At 27.7% G+C, this 24,607-nt stretch overlaps 2 protein-coding genes across 2 annotated transcripts; one reads left to right on the top strand and one right to left on the bottom strand.

Moving 5' to 3' along the window:
- Positions 1-2,861: 2,861 nt before the first annotated feature.
- Positions 2,862-8,719, top strand: LOC107436368 (uncharacterized). Its single transcript, XM_016048063.4, has 2 exons — positions 2,862-3,707; positions 7,331-8,719. Exons 1-2 carry the CDS (start codon positions 3,012-3,014, stop codon positions 7,877-7,879), a joined length of 1,245 nt encoding a protein of 414 aa, XP_015903549.1. The 5' UTR covers positions 2,862-3,011; the 3' UTR covers positions 7,880-8,719.
- Positions 8,720-9,304: 585 nt separating this feature from the next.
- Positions 9,305-24,475, bottom strand: LOC107436370 (uncharacterized). Its single transcript, XM_016048064.3, has 7 exons — positions 24,279-24,475; positions 19,863-20,128; positions 15,650-15,772; positions 14,453-14,662; positions 12,681-12,892; positions 9,593-9,687; positions 9,305-9,483 (listed from the first exon to the last, which is right to left on the bottom strand). Exons 1-6 carry the CDS (start codon positions 24,358-24,360, stop codon positions 9,633-9,635), a joined length of 948 nt encoding a protein of 315 aa, XP_015903550.1. The 5' UTR covers positions 24,361-24,475; the 3' UTR covers positions 9,305-9,483; positions 9,593-9,632.
- Positions 24,476-24,607: the final 132 nt, after the last annotated feature.

The raw sequence follows: 24,607 nt of genomic DNA, 5'->3' as shown, positions 1-24,607 counted from the left end.
CTTCAATGAGTTTTTATGCAATAAAATCCAAAATAATAAACTCTGCTAGAGTTGTGTATTAAGTGTTTAAAGCATTTTGCAAAATTTTTTATTTTAGTACCTAGTAATTTTATTACTAATTTCGTGTTTTTGATATTAAGAATTTTTTTAATTTTCTGAAATATTTAAGAAAATAATTTTTAATTTTTTTGCATGAGACATTGGTTTTATCATGTATATAAATTAATTTGTTTAAAAAGTGTGGTGACAATCAACTTTACACATTGATTAAAAAAAAAAGAAGAATATAGCATTTAATTCAGCCTATGTCCCTAGATCTATGACAACTTCTGGGGGGTGCTGTATCAAATTATCTGGCACAGCGGTTCCCAATTTTTTACGGTTGTGAGCCAATAAAAGACTACTCTCCTTTGAAAATATTAAAAACAAGAAATTAAGTTTTATCATTGATAATTTAAAAATAGATTTAATGTTCCACAGTTGAATTTGCAGCCCCAGAACTAAATGTGGTCTATTTATGGAATGCATAAATTAAAAATAAGCCAAATTATGTTTTTCCTTGAAATAAAAACTGTAAAGATTATAAAGTTGAAAATAGCTATTATAAAAACGTATTTTAAATGAATTTGATTCTTTTAATTTTGATTTGAAAAGTGCATTAGGGTATTTTTTTTTTTAAGTTTATGTAAAAAAAAACACCCTAATTAATTTTTGATCTAATGATCAGATCTTCACGTTCTAAAACTCAATTTTAATTTCTCAAAGGGGTGACCTCAAATATGCTAATTAATCAAAGCAGACGATATTTTAAGTTACAATAACAGATCTTTGAATAAACATTTTTTTCTCTCGACGGATTCGGATTTCTGAGCCCCAAAATATAGAAAGTTAGTCGCAATCTAGGAAATATAGTCCAAATAGTTTGGATCCCTTAATATTAATTATACTTTTTGCGTTTGCTCTATATGTCGAGAACTTATTAAGAGGACGCCATACCAAAATCTGTATCCTTCATTACTAATTGAAAAGAAAGAAAAAGTATTCAGGCAAACCTATAGTAAGTCATGAAGTTTCAATTGTTGGAAGAAAAAAAATACGTCAAAATATTAAAATACAAAAAAATTTTATTAGAAGAGAACTAAGTTAATCATAATTTATTTTCATAAAACAATCTCATAATTTATTTTCATTTGTTTATTTTAAAATTTTCTTTTCAGTATTTCAAAAAACTGGACGGCTTACTTTAGGTTTGTCTGAACTCACTTTTTCTACATTTTAAATTAGTAATGAAGAAGAAAGAGAATTTGCAATTTTTTACACACAATAATGAAATTCATTTATTCAAAGATAATTCCCTGCAAAAACCACTTTTTTGAATGTAAATATTTATTATTTTATTTAATAGCATTCGAAAAAATAATGAATTGTAAGGTATATAAATTTTGCATCATTTTAAAGAATATAATTTTACAATGCAAAATCGGTTGATTAGTTCCTGAGAAATCAAATTTTAAATATCTGACTTGAAAAATTCAGATATTCAAAATTCGATTTCCCAGGAATTATTCGACCGATTCGCTCAAATTTTGCTATTAAAAATTGAAATCTTTAAAATGATGCAAAAAATTGTATACTTCGCAATACAAAATTTTTTCGACCATTATTAAATAAAATAATAAGGGGTCCGTTTTTTTTTTCTTTGGCGTACTGTATACATATAATGTATTTAATATATTGTTATTAGAAAAGATCTGCTTTCTTTTAAAACAAAAAGTTATTTTTTTCAATGCCATATAACTTTCAACAATCGCATTAAGGTAATAAAAATATTAAATGAATAAGATTATTGGTTGCATCTAAATATATTACAGGTATAATAAAAAAAAATTTAAAGAAATGGTTAAAAAAAAATATCCAAACTCTCGGAACCCCTGTAACTCTTCCATGGAACCCTAGGATTTTACGTAACACCATTTGGGAACCCTTTTTTTTTTTTCAATGGTGCATTTTAAAAAAATATGTATTTAAATCTAATAACTACTTTGGCAATAATCATTTTCATAATGATTGAGAAATCTATTAAATATGGGACAGTGTGATTAAGTTTTCATTCAAAGATCCCCAGACCAGTTTTTATTTAAGCTTAAAAAACATTTGTAGTAGTATATGCAATTTTACTTAAGTACTATATGTAACTTAGAAGAAAATAAACTCATAAATCCGATAAAACAAATTTTTTAAAAATAAATTCTACTAATTAAAATTATTAATATTTTATTATTTTATAAAAATTTTATTTTTTGATTCTTAGCAAATTTTGTATTTCTTCATATTTTGGTTATAAAACAAATTATGTTATTTTTAATTGTACGTTTATTTTTTCACCTTCATCTCCCCCTCAAAAAATAATTTTTTCTTTCTTTTACTAAGAATAATAATAATTGATTTAAAAAAAAAAACTACGAATGTTAACAAGAGTAATAATATTTTTTTAAGAGAAATAAAAATAATAATATATCTTCTCTATTTAACAAAGTATACATAAATATTCTAATGAAATGTTCATTTAAATTTCTGAAATATTTACGGGCCAAGCACTAAAATGTATTTTGGGGTACAAGGTTAAAAATTCATTCTTGAAATTTATCAGATTCTATTGAGTTTGGTTAAAGCAAAATAGAAGTTTTTTTTTTTTTTCAGAGTAAAACAAAAAAGAAGAGCATGAGAATTTATAAATATTTAATTTGAATAATTTCAAAATTACTTCTTGTTTTAATCTGTTTTGGTTTCACAGGGTTACATAATAATTGAATTAGATAAATGTGATAAGAACTGATATCTTTATCACCTTATCTAAAAAAGGGACTTTTCCTGAAATTAATATTGACAACATTATGTCTTTGAGTAATTTCTAGAAATAGCTAATGAAATTACATGACCTAGGTAAATGTTAACAATTCTTGTTGCAAAAAAAATTTTTTTTTTTGTTTTGATCTATTATTTAGAAAAATATGAGTGAACACTTTAAGTTTCTCGAATCTTTCGAAATCCAGACTGACTTTTACAACTTTTATAATGCATTAGCGCCTCTTGTGTTCAACTTTGATTTAGAAAACAAAGAATTTTTAAATCAAGTGAAATCTACAAGTTTCCTTACTTTCAATGAAAATGAAGAAAAAATTGTGAAATCAGACATCAAGTTTGATGATGAAGCAATTCGCTGTGCCTACTTACTTAAATACTCTGTTATAAATTCTTTTTCTACTTACGAACATTTTCTAAATGTTTATAACTGTGATTCTAATTTATTCAATCAATTGAAAAAAATGAATACTTTACGAATATGCTGTTTTGGTGGGGGTGCAGGAACAGAGTTACTGGCTGTTACCAAAGTTATTTCTGACTTTTTAAGAAGTAACAGTAACGAGGAGAACAAGTATTCTATCAAATTATATTTTACTGTTATTGATGTTTGTAATGAGTGGGAAAGATGGATTTTTTTATTAGTAAAGAAGCTAAAAAAATTTTATAAAGATATAGTTGATGTGCGAATGAGATTTGTTCAAGCAGATGTAACTAAGAAGTGGACTGAAGATGTTTTAAAAGCTGTACAAAAAGCTGATATTCTGACTATGGTGAAATTTCTTTCGGCTCTTAACCTGAATGAAGTTGATTATGAGAAAAAGGAAGATGTAAGGCTGTTAAAGGTTTGTAGAAATTTTAAAGATTTTAATGCAATAAATTTTTTAAGATAGATTCGTTACTTGATTTATACAAATAGCTTAAATTATCAAAGAGAGCCGTTGTGGCTCAAGGAATAGAGCTTTCGCCTCCCAACGATTCGTTGATTTGATTCTGCTCCCGTTTCGCATCGTGCTGACGTAAAATATCCTTAGTGGTAGTCGGATCATGGGTAATAATCCTCTTGCCTTCAGACTAACCATGGGAGGTTTTCATGGTATAGTTCTCCATGTAACGCCTCTTAAATGTCAGTCAGTTCCATCAAAACATTCTCTAGGAGTGCAAAATTTCCCAAAATACTTGATCCTCGAGTTACTTTGTTTTTTTAAATTGGATTCAAAATTGCAAGGCTACGGAGTTGAACATTATTAGCCATAAACTCAAAATCGGGTCGGCTGTTCAACTCCGGTAATAAAGTTTTCATATAGAGTAACTCAAATATTAAAAAAGATAATCTAATAAAGTTATATAATTTTATTCTTCAAATGTTAAATAATTTCTTCTTTTAAATCCCTTAGCATCTAGATTTTGAATAAATCTTCCACTAGTTATAATTGGTACAACATTTTTGGATACGCTAATAAGCATTAATTCTGAAGCTTTCACTATTGGTAAATTTCCAATTTAATTGAAAAGGCCACAAGGCAATTGAAAAGGTAAAATGGATAGAATTTTTTTAAAATAAATAATACCTACTATAATTAAGAATGTTGTGCACTCATCTACCTCACTGCCAATGACTCCTTGTAAAAATTAATTAGATCTTGTAATATTGTATTGGTATGATTGTGTAGCTCTTTATCCTTTCCAAAGAATTTTTTCTAATTTTTGAAAAATATGAGTTGTTTTAATAATTTATTGACATACTTTTTTTGAAAGTGTCAAATTTCACCTATTTTTTTCACACTTTCATTTTTAACACTTTTTGAGAGACACTTTCATATAATGAAAATATTATTAATCATTATTTATGAAAAAATAGTATTTTAAAGAAATTGGTTATAAGGGAACATAAAATATAGTTGCCTAAAACATAAGTCCTAAAATGTTTGTCTCAAAATTAGTTACAGGAAATGAAAAAATCTATTCTGTCATGTTTTATAATTTTGCTGAATGCTTTAATTACATTCTAAAAAGCTTAAAAATATATTTAGTAAAAATTTCAGTTTTTTCATTACTAAATACCACTGTTAATAAATTGGTGAAATGTTAGTTACCCTAGACTTTTTTTAAACTATACAATTAGAAATTATGGAGATATTGCACCAGCTACCTTTACCAATGCGATAAAAGGTTTTTCTTCTTTTTTCTAAACCTGCAAAAAAAAAAAAAAAAATAGAGAATTGCTGGGAGGTAGTTATACCCTTCAAGTTGATCCTGTGTTTACTTTTTTTTCTAGTTTCAAGCATGCTATTGCATGTTAATGACCAAAATTATACTGACTTTTTTAAGGCAGGTGGAGATATGAAAATCATTAAAAATTTATAAATGGCATTATTTGTTTACCAATAAAGACTTAAAAAAGATGCCATTTAAAACGTTCTATGTTTGGTTGATTAAGCAAAACTTTATAGTGGAAAGTCCTTTTACCATATCTGATGTATTATCATAATTAGTTGTATAAAATATTAGAAAAAGTATAAAAGATCTGTATTTAAATATTTTTAAAAACTATATAATCTCATACTACAATTATTTTCCCAATTTGAAAACAACTTATATTGCAGGTTAAATTTTTTAATATTTTTTACCAAGTATATATGTATTTTACTAAGTTCTATATCCGGATGTCTGTTTACTGAAAGAGTCTCTTTTTCTGGACACTTTTTAATAATCGAAATAAACAAAACTTTTCATTATTTTTATACACATTTGCCACTAGTTAAAAAAAATAGTATGTATGGATAAGAATCTTCCGCTTTTCCACTTCATGATTTTTGTTCGATTCTAATCAGATTTCTGCTGCAATTTGCAAAGAAATCAGGATATCGCTGAAATGAAATTCAACATTTCATTACACGAAGAAAAGAAAAAAAAAGTGTAACTTTTTTTCGCACATCTTGCATAAAAAGATTACTACCGCCACGAATCACACGCTCAATTTCAGAGTATGCAAAAATATCACATTCTGAAAAAATTGCGTATTTTAGATGAAATTGTCACGACTAAAGCAGATCAAATTAAGTAAGTTTAAGTTATTATTCAAAAATGCGATTCAGATTTCAAGGATCTATAATAGAATATAGATAATATTATAATAGAAATGAAATCAAAATTTTAAAAACTATATGGAAATCTCAAACAGTTGAAAATGCGAATGAAATCATAGCATAATAAAACATTGACATTTTAAAAACCAAGTGAAATTCAGTTTTAATAACTACAAAAAAAATATATATATAATCGGCGAAACCACGAAGATTAACTGCAGATATATCAAGATTTTAAAAAACATGTGGAAATATATAATAAAAGCTGCAAAAGTAGTGCATTCAAGTGAATTAATTCTTAGTTGATTGAAATTGATGTTAATAATCGTCTTTTTTATTAAATGAAAATGTTTGTTTCTCTTAGAGACCTATTATCCAGAAAAATCTATTTTCCGAACTAGCTTAAATCCTGGAAAAGGGATCATTTAGTATATAAATGTATTAATTATATTACTTACTTAATATATGTTATTTTTAAAAAAAACATAAAATTAAAAAAAAATATTTGCAGATGCAATTAGAAATCATTTATCAAGTAATACTTCGGATTAGCTTTTAATTGTTTACTGAAATTCATTTTGTTTGTTTCAAAAGTTACATGTAATTTTTTTTTTTAAACATATGAGTGTACAGCATTATGTGCCTAAAATATAAAAATTTATTATGTATTCAGAATTATTTAGTTTTCAGATTAGATTTGTGGCACCATTCATAAATGATGCTAAACTTTTCAATATTTTTTACTACTTTATCACAAATGCCACATTTCCATCATATCCTCTCTTTTCCAAAGTCACGCATGCTATATCACATAATTAAATGCTAGCAGTACAGAAAAACGAAGAAAAAAAACATGAAATAGAACAGATTTCATAATTTATTTTTAAAGTTTAACTATGCGTTTTAATATTTGGAAGCATTTGGAAGATATGTACCTATTTTGATTAAGAAACTATAAATACAAGTAATATAAAAATATCTTATTTTCTGACTTAATTTTTTTTTATTTAATCAGAATGAATTATATGACACTTCTTGTGACCCCCTCTTACCCCTTGTCACAATTTCATGAATCCTCTTCACAAGTGATATGGACCCTTGTGGATGGACCCTTTGGAGATATAAATCTATCTTGCCGGTCGCAATAAGTTCATAATTTAGTATACTTCGATCTGTAAATGTCTAACGCTGCATTACTTATCAATTTCCGTTTTTAGTGGATTTAATTTGAAGCTCCCTAAAGGACAAGGACAGCCCTGTATATATGAAAACTATTAATAAGTAAATTTTTACATGTTATATACAAGTTTTGGTTTCTGATATGGCTTTTATTTATTTTAGTCACAATGTGATAAAATACTTGTATTTTGCTTTTTCAGAATGTTGCTAACAGGATGAAACTGAATTCCTGGATTTTTTTTCTGGATTTTGCAGGAGGAGGATTTTATAAAACGATAAAAGATGAAATGAAAAAATACCAATATTTTCAACAGTGCCAATCATTTCTTCATCAAAAGCACTCAGTTAACAAAAATAATTTGAAACATTCAAGAAGACCATTTTATACTTTTATGTATCTCATAATGTCTAGAAAAAGTTCTACACAAATTTCCAGTGGCACTTGGCAAAAATGTGTACCAAAATTAAAAGAAAAGATAAAAAAGCCAAATAATGTTAAGAAAGTTCCAAGAAACCAGAAACTATCATCAGCGTCTAGCATTTTAGAAGAACAAATTGATGGATTGTTGTTGAAAGAGGTATTGAAGGTTACGGAGGAAGAATTGGATGATTGGTATGAGATTCCTGCAGATCAGGAAGATCCTGACAGGGTCAGAGAAATAGAAATAAAAAATGAAACTAAAATGGAGATTCTGAAAAAGTCAGGAATATACATAGTGAAGATAAATAAAGCTAAAAAAAGTTGTTAATAATATATAAGAATTAGAGAAATAATTCAATGCAAAATTTTGTTATTGCTGAGTTGGTTTCTAATGTAATTAATAATAATATACATGGATAAAGCAGATATATAACATTAAAAAATACGCCTGGTGGCCAAGTGGTAGCTTTTCGTGCTCCCGTGCCACAGGTCCTGGGTTCGATCCTCGTGCCGGGCAAGGTTGGCTCAGCCTTTCATCACTTCAGTGGGTCAGTCAATAAATGAGTACCAAGCATGCTTGGGAACTAAACACAGGGGGTTCCACGTTCGACTGACCACCTGACCGGAACATCTGCTCCTGCACCACGGAGCCTCAAGGTCATGAAAACTGAGATGGGCACAGTAGACCTTGGCTCTCTATGGATTGTCGCGATTGATTTAGTTTGTTTAGTTTTATAACAATAAAAAATTTAAGTATTTAAAGAAAATGTGAATCACATTGCCATTCTACTCAAATCTAAAAAATATTTTCCTGGACTGCCTACTAGTTCAGTTTTGAGAAAACATGGATAGAAAAAGGGATAAATAAGTAGGAAAATTTTATTCTTGCAGTTATGAATATTGAATGTAAAAATAACAATATAAGAGATAAAGTATTTTCCCCCCATTTATGGAACTTTCTTGAGTTTTCCCTATTTGTTTAAGACCCTTTTCCTTGCCAGTCGATATTTCTAGTTATGTTGTGTGATATTGCATTTTTTTTTTTTTTATATATAAATTGGTTGAAAACATGTTAAATGTACTAAGTCAGGCTGCACATAGCATTTCGCCACCTCCCCAAATGCTATAAAATTGTAAATCTGGTGAATAAAGTTGTGCTTTGTCGAAAGTATTGGTAAATTACTTTTTCCACCAGAAAGAAAAATATATATTTCACTTGACCCTAAAAATTACGTCAAAATGAATTTTTCTACACAAATCAGTATTTTTTATTATTTGACGACAGTAATTTTTTATAGATGCACCGGATAACCAATTATAATTAGGTTCACATAATATAAGCCTGAAACAAGCTACCGTAAAATAGCTTTCTATGGGAAAAAAATTTATCATAAAAAGTTGTGAAAGTTTGTATTTGGCAAAAACTCCTGAAAATTGGCAAATACTTTTGATATTTGGCTAATAATTTGAAATCCTTAGTGTGCGACAAGCCCTGCTAGTGATATTTAAACCATGCTTCTTTACTAATTAACACCAAAAGTAGTAGCCAGGAATTGCTACAATCTACCTTTTTTTAATACTTCTTTTTAAAAGTAGTGCACAACAAACTACCATAAAAAGGAGCAACTACAGTAGTTTTGCTGCTTGTGGTGCACAAGTTTTTGACCACTGGGTAATATCAAATATTATAATGAACATAGCAAAAAACATAAAATTGAATTTTACAAAATTCTAGTAGTAAATCATAACACAGTTTCATTTGTCATGTTTGAAAGTTTATTTACAAAGTGTAACTTTTTAAGCAATTATAAAATAAGACACCGAATTCTGATATTTAGAAATATCAATGTTTACATCGTATGGAAAATATAAGTACATACTCTTCTTTAAATTGTTTGTTCTTTTAATATCCTTCATTCGTCAAGAAACAATCTAAAATTGAAAATAAAATAAGAAAAAGTAATTTAAATTTAGATAGCACATACAAAGTAAGTTTACCTTAAAAACTGTAAAAAAGTTAGCTAAAAAACTTAAAACATACCTATGGTCTTCAGCACTTTATATCTTCTTTCATAAGTAATCTAGCTACCATTAATTGGATGACTACCACTTTGTGAAAGCTCATATTCTGATTCACTAAAAGAAAAAACAATTAAAAAAAAAGAAAATGCATACATTTATAACAGTTTTTGTTAACATAATGGAAAATTAGTAAAATGATATTTCTATACATTAAAGAAAATATTATCTTTTATTTTTCACTTTTCATGAAAACATTGTTTTCAGCTCTTAAAAATTTTTTTCTCAAGATTTTTTTTTTATAGTTTTTTTCCTTTTCCATTTTTTTATTAATTTAATTCCTAATTATATTCTTTAATATCAAATAAGGCTTTTCTTACCTTTTTCTTTAATTCATAAAGAATTAAAAGTTAAATTCTTTTCAATCTCCTTAAACTTATAAATTTTTACAAGCAAAAAAAAATTTTTTTTTAAAAATGTAAGAACTTGATAACAATATTATTTTAAAAAAGACTAAGTAATTTTGCAAAACTAATACATCATAGTTAAGCTTTAATAGAGATATTTTTTACGTTTTTTAACACAATATCAAACTTAGCATAGTTCCATTACACATAAAGGGTATTCCCAAATTCATGCAAAATCAATATCTCTCGTATTTATAGAATAAAAAGTTGTCAAAGAAAATATTAAGTTAGTTTGGCAACTAACAGTACGGTTTATTAACCCCTTGACATACGAAGACGTCTGGGAGACGTCATCTGTTTCTTATGCCAAAACAATAATTGAGAGGTCTTCAAGACAGAGATGCCAACTTGCTCCGAACAACAAATAAATATTTTAAAGTGGTAGTTGATCAATTTTGATTCATGGTTTAATAAATTTAGTAGATTTTTATCCACCACCATTTCTAAATAATTCATAGGCTTATACAGGATGCGTAGCCAAATTGTTCAACAAAAAATATTTTTAAGCACTTAAAAAAAATATCATAATCAGGCAAGGTTGGAAAGTTTTTGACAATTGACAATTTTATCCGTCGTATCAAAAAAAAAAAAAAAAAACATTTTGGCATTGTTTTTATAATTGTCAAAAATCTTGAAATTTTGAATCATGTGAAACGAATGGCGTTTTCCTACTCCACGGACTGACAATACGTCGAAAAAGATTGGGGTTGAATTAATTGTGAAAACGCTGAACAGAACAATGTAAACTGCGTCTTATTGCATAATTCGAAGCTAAAATCAACATGGTAAAGGAAAAATCTCATTTTGAAGAAGAAAAAATCAAGCACTTTTTAAAAACACCCACTGAAAAAAGCACCTTTAAGGGCTTTTAAAAACCGAAAATAAGAACCTTTAAAGCACTTTTTAAAAACGCTATATACCCTGTTATATAATTCACCACTTTATAGAAGTTCTGTCATGTTATACCTTTTAAAAAGCAAGCAAAAATAGTCAAATATTTGCAAAATTTAGTTTGTAGCCATTTACCGTTTCTTAAAAATTATTTTGGCATGTATGGAGCAGTTGGCATCTCTGTCAACATTTTGTTGCAGGTTGTTGTTTACAGTGCCATCAAAGATCATTTCTATATCAAGAAATGATATATCACGGGGTTAAAAACAAAAGGCAAGGCAAAAGAATAATGTATTTTCCTTGTTGAGTCATTCCCTGGTCATATAATTTCCAGTTTTGTTAATCAGTACCTCTCACACACACTCGGTTCATGAAATTTAAATTTGAAAAATTTAATTCAGGGGATCAAAGAGCTGAACACCCTACAATTTTAGCAATTAAAGAAAAAAAGGAACTTGAATGTTTGTTGGCTTAAGCCAGAATTAGAAATCATGACAGACAAGAGCTTTTGCATCTTGTTGGACAATATGTCAAAGAAAATTTTATTTTTTTATATCTTTAAGGATGTAAGACCAAGAGAGGATTGGTTTCTCGAGTAGATGATGAGACATCCTCATTTACTCACGAAAAAAGTAGAGTGCCTTCTGCCACGACAACAATCTAACACAATTTCAGAAATTGCATACGGTTTTTACGAAAAATTAGACAGAATGTATAAGGTAAGAAAACTGATGGTCAGATAAAAGCTGCTTAGTATTCAATATAGATGAATTAGGATTCAATCACAACTTTTCGTCAAAAACACAGGGGTGTTTGTGGGACCCCAAAAAATCCCCTGAAACTTTTACGAACTTACTATCGACATTTTGGAGTTTCGAGAAGGGGGGGGGGAGAAAGGAAAAATTACAATTATGAAGTATTGAATGACCTAATTATAAAAGTTCAATGAATTACTTTTTTTGCAAAATTAATAACCATACATTTTCAAACATACAAACAACTACATTTTATGTAAATATTTTAAATTACCTGAATTAATTCTTTAAAAAAAAATTCAGTAAGAGATCTTTGTGAATTGGATCAGTCATTGGATTTTTTGAGCCATATTTTTCACATGAGGTTTCTTTAGAAGCCATTAAATCATATTTAATAGTCTGCACTGCATCTAGGGAATCAATCCTTCGATACCCGGAATTTCCGGGTATGGAAGTTCAAAATCCCCGGAATTCCGGGGTTTCCCCGGAGCACAACCACCCCTGAAAACATGAATCCGACCAAAAAAATACATATTTTGTCAGAGAAAGTATGTTATGTCTGATTTTTTAACGAACTAAAAATATTGTCTTTTTTAATTTAACATATTTAAGGTCAGGCCTTCAATTTAATTTAACATATTTAAGATCAGGCCTTAAAATCATTAAGATTGAGTCCTAGAACGTGAAAATCTGATGGTTAAAATCATAAGTTATTTGGGGTGCTTTTTTACATAACTGTACCGTTGATATGAACCCTAAAATATATGTTAACTTGTGTACTAATAAAGCATTTGGCTTACGATGTTGTATTTTTTTTATCACCAAATGAAAACTTAGGTAGTTTTTTAGGACCACTTAATTTTCATTATTCTTATAAATCTTAATGTTATGTTTACATAACATTTCTTTAAAAACTGTTTAGTTTGAAGAAAAAAGGCATTTGTAATAATATTTTTCATTGAAATGTTTACAGAGATTCCCTCTAGTGAATAATTACCTTAAATCTGAATCCTCATCTTCACTTAAAGAATCAAATGGTGAAAGACAAGATGTAAGGGCAGAAGCAGTAGGTTGAGAATTTAGAGATGGCTCAAGATCTTCTAAGAATTTAACTAAGCCATCATCAGTTATTTCAGGTTGGACATATTCAAAAAGTAATTGCACACTTAAATCTCTCCCATCAGCTACATTTTCTTCATCTTTAACCACCTTAAAAAATATATTAAAAATTCAAAGAATTATAATATACACATGTAACAAGGGTAAAAGATATGGTTCCAATATACTATTTAAAATATAACAGATTTTTAACAGATGCTACTCAGTATTGAAATGGAATGATTTTTTTTTTTAATATGGTTCAATATGGATTAAGTTAAATTGGTGCTATTTACATGTATAAAAGAAAAAATAGGGGGGGGGGAATTAAAGTCAAAAATAAATTATTAAAAAATTAATTGAAAATAGAAAGGGAAAAAAATATATCTCATACACATATATATGAGAAAAAATACAAAAAAAATGAAATGAAAAAAATCTAAAACAAAAATAAATTATTAAAAATTTTAAAAAAATTTATTAAAATAAAAACAAAAAGATATCTTGTCATGAGCTCACTCAATTATATCGCAAAAAGTATTTTCTAATATTTTATAAAAATCTGAAGCATAAATAGAAGGTAGTGGGATAGATTATAAAGGCTTGTTCACACTCAAGTTGAGCCACATTTGCTTTGTCTGTTACCTTGGATTGGCTAGATCCTGTATAACAACAGATTATACAAGATAATTCAAAGATTGAAATGATAGTAAAAGGTCCAAATTCAAATACAACATTTGAATTTAATTTTAACACTAATTTTGCTAATAAAACATCCATTTATTATTTCTTTTGCCTTAAATCTGAATTTATAAGAAAATCACCACTCACAGTCCTATTTTATTTAAGTACACAATGTTTGTTTTTTTTAAAAAAATGAAAATAATAGCATTTCTAAATTGAACATTTTTAAAATTTTCAAGATTTCAGAATTATTTTTAATACTATCGATTTGAAATGCTAGCTGAAACCATAAAATTGCAAGTATTTCTTTTGCAAAGAATTCTGAAGAAGGAAAAAAAAAAATTTTTTTTTTGAAGAATTCTGCAGGAAAGAAACCCAAACTTTGTTGCTTACCTAACAAAAAAACTTTCTCGGCAAAAACTCTAATGTTCTGTGACAATGTCACCATGTTTTCTTCCGTATTTTTATTAGTGTAATTTCACTAATTTAGTGTATAACTAATTTAGCATAATTTTATTGTTAGATCTGTTCTTTTTTTCTTTTTGTGCAGACAAAATTATCGAATTTTATTTTTCTGTAAAATACTTGCTTCTCTCCACAGGTAATATAAAATGAGATTTTACATTTTATTATATTTAAAACAAACTTAGTTTTTAAATATATTAAAAAGTTTCTTCAAAAATTTTATATCTAAAAATATGTAATTGGGTCTATGCTTCTACCCCAATTTTTTTTTCAAAAATTAAGTAATAAATTTTATTTATTGAATTATTTACACATAAATATTTCACCAGAAAGTCACTTTATATTAGTATATTATATTAATTCTTTAACAAACTACTTTCATGATGTTAAAAGTTTTGCTCGAGAAGACGAATTGATTATAGGTCATTAATTTTACAGTAAATTAACAGAACAATTTTATTTTTAAAAATTTAATGTATTTAATATGAAAATCAGGCAATTCTAACACATAACATAACTTACAGTTTCTAATAAAGAAGAACCAGCACATGAGTCTAAAGCATTTATTGCTTCCTTAATATAACATATGGATTCCTTTACAATTCTGTCTACATCATTAGTGTATTGTTCAGTCATATATTTAGCTCTAAATGTTAAGTCAACAGCAAGTTTAAGAATTAGCCTGCGGCACTGAGCATGACTTTCTTCCACTTTGTCCAATATTTTAGAATTCTAGAAAATAAAAAGATAAATCTAGCCATAAAATTAGTAAAGTAAACACAACATTAATAATATTATTATACTGAAGAAGGCAAACATATTTTAAACTAAAATTATACCAAAATTATAGATTTTTCATATGCTAAAGGATATTCATACACTTTCTTAAACATTAAAACCAACAAGCTAAAATATTATGAAGCTTAGCATTTTTTTTAAAGAATTTTTTTTTGCTTTTTAAATACTTTACAAGTAATTTGAATCAAATTTTCAATATGCAGGGAAAACAAGATTTATCTTATGAACTTAGACACCAAAGAACACATAAATAAATAAGATAAATGTTTTATGATTCTTGCCTTCACAGAATTGAGACAAGAAAATTGCAGGCTTTTCTCAAAATCATTGAATAGCATGTACAACTTAAAAGGTCTCACTTTTTCTGCTAGTCAAAATATATTTCCTCTTTGCCCTAAATGCCAACAAAACCAGGCATCACCTGAGCACATCTTGAACTGTTTAGGGCTGGACTGGAACGACATTCATTCCTCTACCCTTTTAGTTTCGGACTTCCTAAATGTCAACGGATTTATTGATCTGGTCTGACGGAATCAGACCAGATGGGACTTAGCAACAACAACACAACTTAAAAGTGTGCAAAATGCATTTGTACAATGACTGAAACACTTGATATTTAAGAAAGTAGTTTGAAAACTAAAGGTCAAGTACTGATCCAACTTAGAAGCTCATCAGCTAATAAAATTTGGAGCTTTGAAAAGAAATTATAAGCTGAAGTTGAATACTATTCATAATAAATAATTATAAGCTTTAAGGGAGAAATTATTTCTTTTTCTATTATACAGCAGAAAAAACAAACAATTTCTAGATTCTTTTAAAACTTTAAACATACATTTACTAAAAATAAATAAATGTACTACAATAAGAAATTAATTTAATAATTTTTTTTAATTCACATTTTTAAATTATACAACCACTTACTTCAATGTTATAGTTCTTTTCCACTGTTTCTTTGTAAGATGAAGACCAACGAGGAAAATGTTGGTTAAGCTTTTGGAGAATTTTGGGAGATTCAACATTTTTTACAATCAAACTGAGTAAATCCTATAATTTTAAAAACAAGTTTTTACATTTTGTTACATACATTCGTAAAAACACAACAACAAATATATATATATATATATATATATATATATAAATTAATTTTTAGCAGTGCATAATTAAAATGTGAAACTCAATTTATATAAAAGCAATAGAGGACTTTTTTGCACGTAAAAGAAATTTTATTTAATTGAAATATTAAATAATAAGTACTACTAAGAATTATACAGTAATAATCTAGTTTCTTAAATAAAACATTTGAATGCAACCAATCAATTTCTAGTTAGTATTTTGATTAGATTCTTAATTTTACAAATAAATCTATCTTACTTTTGTTACTCTATGGGAAACAAACAAAAGTAGATAAACAAAAACTAGAAGCCTTTCGAAAAAAAAAATAGATGAGATTATCAAAGAGAGATGAAGTTGACTTGGCCATGTTCTTAGAATGCCCAAGAAACAAATAACATCTAATGCACATGAATGGGCTCCCAATGGAAAAAGAGCAAGAGGGAGACTTATTTGTCAGTACATGATCTTGGTTGAGCTCAGAAGAATTGGTTGGTAAGAAACAAGGTTTATTGCCAAGTACAGAAGGCAGTGCAGAGATGTGTTTGAGATCAGAAAACAATTCAAAAATGGAAGTTTAATATTATATGAAAAAGAAGTGTTTCTCTCACTCAGAATGCAAATAATTTCAGTGACCTAAATTATGTTTAACTTGAGCAGTGGGAACAAAAAAATCTAATTTATCCACTTACAAAATTGTTCATTTAATGATGCACAGTTATAAAAATACAAAGTCGTTATATTTAAATATCAAAATTTATTTCTGTAAAAAATGTTTCTTGTTAACGTCCATGAAAATTTTATAAGAAAAATTACAGAGCTCAGAATCAATGTAAGCTATAACTTCAAGGATAATTTTTAGAATCAAATTGCATTTTATTATTGGCGATCGTAATGGGCATCAGGTGGCATAGACAAAACTCTCTACCTTTAGCAACACTCCACATGCTTTCACCATTATCGTTTGGAGAGTCATAGGAGAAGGAAGAATGTTAGTATCTGCCCTGATTTTCAAATAGACTAAAAAAATTTAAGTTAGGAAACTATATAGATCTAAAAACTACATGTAACATAGTTCTAAAAGAAAACATCATGGAAATTTAAAAAATATTTTTGAGAAGTAAATACGAAAAATATTAAGAAAGGGTAAAATATCATAGTACATTCCTATAAAACTGAGAAGATGTGGAGAGGAATAGGGGGAAGGTCAAGACATGCAACCGATCTTCTCTCCAGATTGTTATTCGAGTGTTGCGATGGTGAATATTCCATTGAATAAAATAAATAACATAGCTAACTGAATAAAATGATCCAAAGAAACTTTGAAAATTTTTTCCTTTTATCTACTAGATAATATAAATTATGTTATGTATCTGTTATGTATCTTGCTGCTTTTATTCTATTAGTGCAGCTAAAGAACAACTAAACACTACAAATTATTCTGTTTGAGTATCAGTTCCGATTCAATGAAGCCGATACTCTTTTCGTGTTATGTATTATTTGTGTCATACATATAATATTGCAAAATAGTTTCCTCATTCAGATCACATTTATTCATAAGACTAGTATAGGATTTACAGGACAAGTATAGGATTCAAACCCATTTAGGCAATTATGGGATGATAGAATTATTTATAGTAAAACTATAAAAATTGTCATTTAAATGTGAAAAAATTGTAATTCTCAAAATCTAATTAGAAGATTTAAATTCTTCAAAACTATTCAATGGCAGATATCAATTGCATTTCATTAAACAAAAAACTAATTTAAATTAAAAGGAAAAAAAAAGCTGATTTAAATTAAAAGAAAAGGAAAAAAAACTTGATTTCCACTTAAAAGTTATGTTCTCAAATTATGTTTAAAATTATGTTCTCAAATAATTAGAATATAGATATTATTATTAATAGGGCTTACACCAGTAATGAAAATTTAGTGGTCCAATAAGACCACCTAGGTATTCATTTAGTGGTCCAAAAACTTAATATAGAAGAAAAACTTGAGATAAAAAATAAAAAAAATCGCATTTTACATTTGCATAATTAATGTTATGGTACACATAAAAAATTAGTAATTGCCATCTATTACACCCTAACAGGGATGATTGTGAGCCCAAGTCAAAATTCCGAAAAATTTCCTTAGTTTTATTTTTCAAAAAAAAAAAAAAAGAAAAGAAACAGTTTAAATTGAAAAATTAGAAAAACATTTAACAAGGTTTTTTTCCTTTTTCTCAATATTTCTTAGTTTACAATATTTCTTAGTTTCTTTAAATATATTTAAAATTTTAAACATACCTATACCATTTACACATATACCTATGATGACCTGGAGAAGTAATTAAAATTTACAAATATATCCTTCTTTCTTGAGTTTATGATTATAACAACTGATAAAAAATGAATATTAATCATGAATATAAGCTTATAAAGTATCCAAGCGCGCCGGCAGAATAATATAAAAGGGGTGTAACCCTCTAACAATCTACCCCCCCCCCCCCCCGAAAAAAAAATTCTGTTATTGCATTTTGTTTTGTTATTACATATATTTTCAGCTGTTAATAATTTTCAAGATACATTTCTTCATCGTTAACAAGATATTTAAAAAAAAGAAAGTACGAATTTCTTGCAAATTTTGCCACGAGAAACTGTACTTATGGCGTTGCATATGGCTAGTGGCTTTGAAGCACAAATAACTACAAACAGTAGTTTCGTATAGTAACGTGCTTGTGCGCGCTTAACATTGGTATTTATTGTGTTGATGAAGTTTTACAGTTGTGAGAAGTCAATTTGTGTTATACACCTTTATTAAACGAAATAACTAATCGAAAATTTAATATTATTCATTTTTTATTAAATGAAATTTAAAAATATAGCTTAGATATCCGCCAAATTTGTGCATGCTCAGTGTGCATAAGAAAAGAGTCAAAGATGATTCAGAATTCATTGAAAAAGTTATAAACAGATTTGGACAGCAAACAAGACGATTACAATTCTTGTTTGATTAAACATTCTTTAATTGTTATGTATCAATAACTACTTAATAATTTGTTTTTGAATAAAAATAGTTCTCATAAAAAAAAAATTATAATTTTTTTTTTCTGTATATTTTTTTTGTTTAAAAAAAGCCAGGGGGGTGCAAGTGCACCCTCTTGCACCCCGCTACCGGCGCCCTTGAAAGTATCTCTCTGGCTATCCCTTTAAACAAATAAAATAAACGGTGTTTTTAAGTTCCACCTTTGAAAATTTGATCTCCGGAAACTTCCGGATCACTGTTAACGAAAAATCCGGAAATCCAGATTTTTTAACGGAGCACAATCAGCCCTGCCCTAAAACTAATTAGGTCAATTACGTCATAATGATTAAAGATAAATTAAAAGAAAAAAAAAAGCTAAAATTATATTAGTAAACAGATCTTCTTACAAATAGATTAAAATGCTTATACCAAATAAATAAATAAATGAAGAAAACAGAAAATGTAAGAACTAACAAAATATTAGGTACATCAAAAATTAATCATCTAAAAATTATAAAATTTAAATAAAGTCAATTGTAAAAGAGTAAAAAACAATGTTTTATTGATGAACAGTTATACTGTCAGAAATCACAAACACTGTACAAATCACAGTACATAATGTAAATTAGAAATATCAACATTTAAATTTAAAATATTTTGTACCAGACACTTAATTATTCCGTTTGAAAAATTTAACCTACAAGTAGAAAAATAAAATTAGTACAATAATTAAATTGAAATGCATGGCATTCCATGCAAAAAACTTCCTAACTATTTTGTTATTTCAAAACACTTTTGAAGAAAAAAAAATTTTGTTGCTTATGTGTCTGATTTTAGTTGATATTGGTTGTCAATGACGTGAACCCTAATTATTAAGCAATAAATTAAAAAAAAATCTTAATTACAATATATTCCAACAAATTTTGTCACCTGTTATACTAAACAGTGAAATTAAAATGCAATATTAAATAAGATGTATATAGAAAATTTGTAAAAGCACTTTGATTTATCTTACCAAAAGCTTGAGTTCAGACAGAAAAGTAAAGAACTTCTTCAGTGATATAAAATTATACTGACGATAAGTTGTTTCTAACAAGTCAATGATGACAGAAAGAATATTGGAGAGCTCTTCAGGGATACTATCAATATTAGATAAAATATTCAAAGAATTCAGTTTCTTCAATAGATTGATAAATATAAAAACAGGTTTGACTTGTTTATCTTCTGAACTAGAACAACTTGAAATTACTTGAGAGGTAAAATCTTCATTATTTAAAATATCTAAAAAAAAACACCATAATTTTTTTAAATATTATAGAGTGAAATATAACATTTTTTAACCCATAAGTTTCAAAAATAAGTTATTATAATACATAAAAATATTTGTATACTATTTCAAGTTCATTAAAATTTAAAAAAAAAAAAAAAAAAAGGTTTTAAAATTTTTTTTTTTTTCAAATAAAAATGTTTGCTGTATTTTTACATGCTTGGTTGTTATCCTACTTTTTTTAACCTATAGTAAATAGCTGTTTTAAAAACTATTACTAGAATTTAACAAAAAAACATATATATGTATATGGGGCCATGATAGCCTGGCTGGTAGGGCACTGGACCCATGCTCTAGAGGTCGTGGATTCGATCCCTGAGGACCAAAGACTCCCCGTGTAGTAAATGGTGACTGGTGCATATTAAATCTGTTGAGTCACAAAGTCCTCCATGTTCCAAAAAAAACAAATTATACTTCTGGGGTATTGATGAAGAAGTTTCCTTGTCCTCTGTATTGGTTCAAAATTACAAGGCTACGAAGTTGAACATCAGTAGTTGTAAACCCAAAAATTGGGTCCACTGTTCAACGGCGGATATAAAAAAAAATATATGAATTTAAAAAGCAAAGTATTCTTGCAACAGCCCATTGTTGGAGTCATGAAGATTAAGACTCCACAGTTATGTGACTAACCACATGATGGAGACAATATGGTCAGCATTGATCACCAGCTGTAAGCTTCTACTTATGCATTCTCATAAGATAGCACAGGGATTTCCAACTTACATGAGTCTGGGGCCACAATTAAAAACACCTGTCAAATGGTGGGCCGCAACTTTGTCCAAATTTCATACAGGACTTTTTTATGTTTGAAGGAACATTAAATATTATCCTGTCAGATTTTCCCAAGTCGTTCAAAACTAAAGTATTGAATTACAAATAATAATAAATATTTTCTTGAATAAATACTTTTTAGGATGCAAAATCTGAGAAATATATTTTTTTGCACCGTTGGTATGTTAAATTTCACAGAAACGAAGAACTTAGTTTTTCTTTTCAATGAAAGAAAAGTATTTTAAACCCATATAGATTTTTCACGAAAATTGTTCGCAAAAAATGACAATTTATATATATTTTAGTCCGCGGGCCACAAAAAAAGGCTTCGCTGGCCACCAGTTGGTAACCACTGAGATAGCATTTTCAAACTGTCTTTGAATATAACCCCAATAATAGAAGCCCTCCAGAACAGCAGTGTGTGCAGCATATTACAGCAAATTATTTTCCACCTCTGATTTTAAAAATATGGAAAAAATTGTCAGCTGAAAAAAAAAAATAAAAACGAATTACGAAAAATATAGAAATTTTCTCTTTTTTATTTATATGAATGAAACACACGTTAATTTTTATTTTCTGGTAATTGTTTTATTGGTCAGATTAATACTTGTGATGGTATGGTAATGAGATTCATTCGAAGAAACTTTAAATAGACACATATCAGAACACCTTTCTAATAAAAAAGTTCTATTTAACATATTCTCATTGGCAATTCAAACCTTTCTTTTCGATTTCATTATTAGCCTTAGAGTAAGCATCAATTCTTTTGCAATTTTAAGCAAAATATGATTGCATAAAATTCAAATTACATTTAGGGTGACCCGGGGTAATTCACGATCACTCTGTTTCTGGGGTAAATAATGATCACCTAAGTTTTATTTAAAAAAATAATTTTTTTTTTAAATTTGAGACATGGACAAGAATGCTTGTACACTTTACTAACGTATAACTACATTTACTTAATAACATTTTTTTGTTTAATCTAACAAAATAAGTATCTTTTAAAATGCTTTCTGTATTTTCCATTTCAAAGATGGGTTTCAAAATGTGCACATTTCTGCAAAGATCCCCCTCCTTCTCTTAATAATAAATATTTTGAGTTACTTTCTTTTTCTTTGATATAAAAATAGTGTAGGCTTTTGCTTAATTATTTCACATCTACTGTAAACATTATAATTGATTATACGAAACTATATCAAATGTTGCCCCTTACAGATGGGGTAATTCCTGATCATTGTCATTTCTTCTTATAAATAGTATAAAAAATAGCTAATAAATAGTCAATTGTCTTTTCTTAAATAACAGTTCATATTTATTAAGTGGAACGACTATAAAATATATTTTAACTATAATCACAAAATTTGTTTTTAACTGTATACAAGAAAAATGTGTTCTGATAAGCACCATTTCTAGCTTGTCTTACCTTGCTTCTGTCTTAAATTTATGTGTGCACATTGTTAGAATAATTTTTAAGTTGATAAATTAACCTAATATAAATATGGTGAGAAATTATAAGCTTAAAACGGATACTAAGCTTCTAGAAAGCAAAAATAGTGAATTTCTTTTAATGATTGAAAATGAAAATTTCAGTGTGAGAGCTGCTGCCAGAGCTGAAGTGTTAATCTTTATTCCTGATTTTAAATAAACAGTTTTATTAGCTGCTTAAACATATCTTTTTGGTTTATTTGTTTGATCTTAATGTCTTATTTGTTAATTACCATTGTATAGTTATTTTTAAACAGCCCATTTACTATAAAAACTGGTGATCAGTAATTACCCCAGAAATGATCAGGATTTACCCCAGAATTGATCAAGAGACGGGGTAATTCCTGATCACTAAAAATTTAAAATCTTTTAAATTCTAATTAGATTTTCAAACAAAAGAAGGTAGCATTGGACTCATCTCATATAGCCTCAAACTTCCAGAAAATATTAAAATTCCATCTTGAATAGTTTTTTCACAAAATAGATGTTTGCATTTTTTGATCAGGAATTACCCCAGGTCACCCTAAACAATAAAGTTTTAGTGAACAACTTTATTACATTTAATAGTTGCAAATAGTGTTAGACTACAGTGTTTTCATCACAGAAAAAAAACGGGTGAGAATTTCTCACCCTTTCTCGAAAACAGGGTGAGATTTCAAAAAGTTAAGTGAGATACCTAAAAATTAAAAAAAAAAAAAAACACAAAGAGAATTGAAAAAAAATCATTTCTTTAATTATAATACATTTTCAACATCTTCTAATTTTTAAAGCATTGAATATTTTTTTTGCATCATCATATGGAAAATGTTCTACATCTACTTTTTCATCAGCTATTCTCATTATGTTGTTCAAATGCGTATTTGTTTCGTTTTGATCGTTTCTACCCACATTTGTTTCATTTTCATTTGTCCGTTTCGGAGTAGAAGATATTGCCTTTACAAGGTATTTGTCCATCTTACATTAATGCGCAAAAAATTTGAACTTCTTACATGGAGAAACCTTACGTACGGTAAACACGTGGTTGCAGAGAAATGCGTTCTGAAAGAGGCTCCGTGGTTCCGAGGGATGGTGTTCTGTTGTTCATAAAAGTTCTGAACAATACTGGTAAATAGGGAAGCTAGATATTGGGGCAGATGTTGAAAATAATGAAAGATCCAGGAAGAAAAGCGAAACGGATTTCATTCTAATTGGCATAATGAGAAATTTTTTTCAAAATGCAAGAAATTCCTGAATTTTGAAATTGGTTTATAGAATGCGCGAATTTCTCGCGTTAATCATTTTTTAATGCGAGAAAAGAAAAATATATGCGAGATTCTCGCGTTCTCGCACTGTAGTGAAAACACTGCACTATTATATTAGATGCTCAATACAAATTATTATGTTAGATTAAGCTTAATTTTTATAATAATCCCTGTCTGACTGCTTTGAAGTCTCAGACAAATTTGAAATTATGAAGAATGCGGGGATATATCTGTCTCGCCAACTACAATCGCCAAGGAATTATATCTTTCTAATTGGTCCTTTTCTGTGATGTTTTTCTTTTAGTTTCTAGCGGGGCTCTGCCCAGAAGTTTTCAAGACTTGACGGGAATTCTGCCACAGATCACGATACGGAAATCTCCCTAATGATAGTCAAGCTTTGCCCATGAAAAACTAAAAAAAGCAATATTTTTTTCTCCTTTTACCAGTGGAATTTAGAATTAGACAATCCGTTTTTAATTCAATTACTATAAACATGATGGAGAAACAGAATATATAGAATAAAAAACAAATTAATCAGGGAAATAAATTAATAAAGAACATAAATTTAATTTAATCAGTTTCAAAGAAGTAATTTCAATATACTTACAAGCAATTGTATTATTATAACTATTTTTACAAGCATGCTCGAAAAGTAATGAGGGTATAGCATTATCAAGAGAACAAGACATATTTTTAAAGTAATAACTTTAGTATTTTATTTTCTGAAATTCAAGTTTCATGAACACTTTCGGATTTGCAGCTAATCAAAACAAATATGCTTCAATTTCGCTCCAAAATTCCACCAATTCAGATTATAAAGATAATCATCGATATTGTAATTTTTAAAAAATTTTAAAATTTAGTCTATGTTTCAAAACACTTTTTCAATGGTTTCATTTTCTTTTACAAAAGTTTACCATCTCATAGCTTTTATTT

The sequence above is a fragment of the Parasteatoda tepidariorum genome, chromosome 4 (assembly GCF_982258835.1).
Source record: "Parasteatoda tepidariorum strain Cologne lab strain chromosome 4, Ptep-v5.0, whole genome shotgun sequence".
NCBI lineage: Eukaryota > Metazoa > Arthropoda > Arachnida > Araneae > Theridiidae > Parasteatoda > Parasteatoda tepidariorum.
Note: the sequence above shows the minus strand (reverse complement) of the source record. Positions and strands in the feature narration are given on the sequence as shown.